Source organism: Pteropus alecto, unplaced genomic scaffold, assembly GCF_000325575.1.
Source record: "Pteropus alecto unplaced genomic scaffold, ASM32557v1 scaffold74, whole genome shotgun sequence".
Classification (NCBI taxonomy): Eukaryota; Metazoa; Chordata; class Mammalia; order Chiroptera; family Pteropodidae; genus Pteropus; species Pteropus alecto.
Genome location: NW_006436291.1, coordinates 1656524 through 1659023, shown reverse-complemented (window position 1 = coordinate 1659023; position 2500 = coordinate 1656524). Strand labels below are relative to the sequence as shown.

General features: G+C 56.4%; 1 protein-coding gene across 1 annotated transcript in view; it reads right to left on the bottom strand.

Moving 5' to 3' along the window:
- EBF3 (early B cell factor 3) overlaps positions 1–2500 on the bottom strand; it is a 109743-nt gene that overhangs the window by 6979 nt on the left and 100264 nt on the right. The window contains exon 9 of the mRNA XM_025047548.1: positions 1031–1317. Coding sequence (XP_024903316.1) covers positions 1031–1317 — 287 coding nt within the window. The remainder of the gene's footprint in view (positions 1–1030; positions 1318–2500) is intronic.

Sequence of the window (2500 nt, the reverse complement as noted above, 5' to 3'; positions counted from 1 at the left end):
CCCAACAAGCGCCTGGTCACCTGAGGCGCCAGCACCCGCTGATGCAGCTGAGACGGGCTGCACGATGGGGTCCCACGGGCAGCGGGGGAGGGCAGGTGACCCTGGACGTCCCCCGCCCGTGAGAGGGCACTGCCAGGACACCTTCCTGAGTTCACTCAGCCTCAAACTCAGCGCCCCCTGGGCCAGCCAAGGGGTGGCCGAGCCCAGCTGCGCACGCGGCACAAAGACGTATGTGGCCTGAGGCCAGCAGCAGGGCTCCCTGGACGGCGCCTCGCAGCCCTCGGCTCTTGCTGGGGACACACGTCCGGCTAGAGCGCGGGCACGGGAACGAAACCCCGCTGCACCCCTCCCCGACAGCCACGTCCTCACGGTGACCGTGTGACGTCACCACTCACGTGTCCTCACGCGCTACGTGCACGCCCCGCGTGAGAAAGGCAACGTCTAAAAGCATCTATCGTGGTAACAAAACGCAGAGGTGGACAAGGCTTGGGGGCCCCGGGGGTGCGGATGTAGAAAAGTCGTAACGTTAGGACCTCATTTTTCATTTTGCTGTTTTAACCCTGCCCTGAAAATCAGAGACGGCTTCCAAAGAGCGAAAGAGACACAATTGTATCAAAGGAGAGGGAAAATTATAAGCCTGACTTATCTTTAATGTCGCACATCAGAATGAAACGCCTGTGATGTGCGGCGTGCGCGTCAACAGCGCGGGCGGCTCGTGTCTTTGCTGAATTTAAATGAAAAGTCCCCCTAGATATTAATACGTGGACTTCATTTGTTAGCTGCTAAGTCAGGGACTTATAACAAAAGCTTTGTAAACAAAAGATTAAACCGAATCGAGCTTTAGAAAATGAAAAGAAAACAAGAGTCGAGTAATCACAGATCAGACCGGGGCTGCCAGATTGAAATCAGCACGGGCTGCTGGAGTGGAAAATGTCTAATTGAACTATTTCATTACGCGGAAGTTTACGTCCCCCTTGCAGAATCCAAAATATTTGTATCAGAGAAGCCTTTCTTCTCCTCTTCTAAAAACATGGTCTTGCGCGGATGAGACACCGAACTGGAGGCCGCTCGGCCCCCTCCCCGCCCGCGTGGCCACGTCGGGGGTGGGCAGGCACCTGTCGGCCTTGCCGTGGGCGCAGGGCTTGGGGTGTCCGGAAGCCCCCTTCCCAGAGCACCCGGTGCCCCCAAATCGGAACAAGCCCGGGGCGGCCCCTGCCCCCCTACTCACCTTGGGTAACCTCTCGGGGTCGCCCGGATGCCTGGGAATCACCTTCTGCAGCCTCTGAAAGCCGTAATCTATGGTCGGTTCATTGAGGGCTACAACAGGACACAGAGACAGAGGTCAGGTTGATCCCTTTTGCGTCACCCATTACCCGTTTCCTGCACGCTTACAAATCAGCGTGTGAGTCCCCTCTTCCAACGCTCTGCGGGGCGAGCGCCCCTGAGCCCCAGTTCTGCCCTAAGGAATGGGTTTGCCCCCTCTCTCTTGCACATAAGCGCCACGATGATTATTTCTGATCTATAATTAGCCTGGAGGAAAGTCAAAGGGCTACTCGATATATTGTAAAAATGGCAGTGTGGTCGGCAAAGTGCAGGTCCCGGGGCCACAGGCAGGAGTCACCGCCGTCACGATCACTGCCTCGCACGGGGCCTTCCGCGCCGGCCCGGGATGCATGGGAGCTGGCGATGATGACATATGTCCAGCTATTGCTAGCTTCAGATTTATCCCAGTGGCCCCCTTTCTGTCTAGCATATTGCCTGAGCACAGACCAGGCAGGAGGAGCACTTACTCTTGCAAAGCTTTAATAATCTGCGAATGGCTGACTACAAACTGATGTAGGGCACTATCACTCCACCAGCCTCACGAAATTGCCGGCCACAAATAGTAATTAATCTTTTTATCCCTCAAATTGTAATTTTGACTATGAACTGTGCGCGGCCATAAATCAGCCGCACGCGCGCTGTGTACAGTGCATGAATCACGGCCGGGACTCCGTCCGAATGCACACTCTGTGTTTAACAAGCTTTATAAGGAGCCATTGGGCTTTATTATGGCTCTGCCTGACTCCAACAAAAACTGAGCCCGGAGGCCCGGGGACGCGCGTTAAGATGAAAATACTTATTAGAGTACATTACTTCTTGATGTAGGTTCCGTTTTCTGGGGAGTAACGCCACGGTGCACGGCGTGACATAAATCAGGGGCTTTTCTCAGACTAATAAGACCCTCCGCCATCTATTCATTACTCGGCCTGCGGTTCGGGCCATCACTCATTAGCACATAATGTGACGACTGCCGCCCCCCGACTCGGCAGGCCCGCGGACGGCTGGGAACACAAAGGCCACGGCTGCGAGGGGCGAGGCGCGGGGCCGCCTCCGAAGGCGTGTTCCGAAATAATTGGCCGCCGTCATCCTCGAGTGCTGGGGCTGCTGGTGTCAGCACCCACGGCGGGTCTCGTGAGCGGCGCCGGAAGGCTCCGCGGGCACTCAATAACGCGCCCGG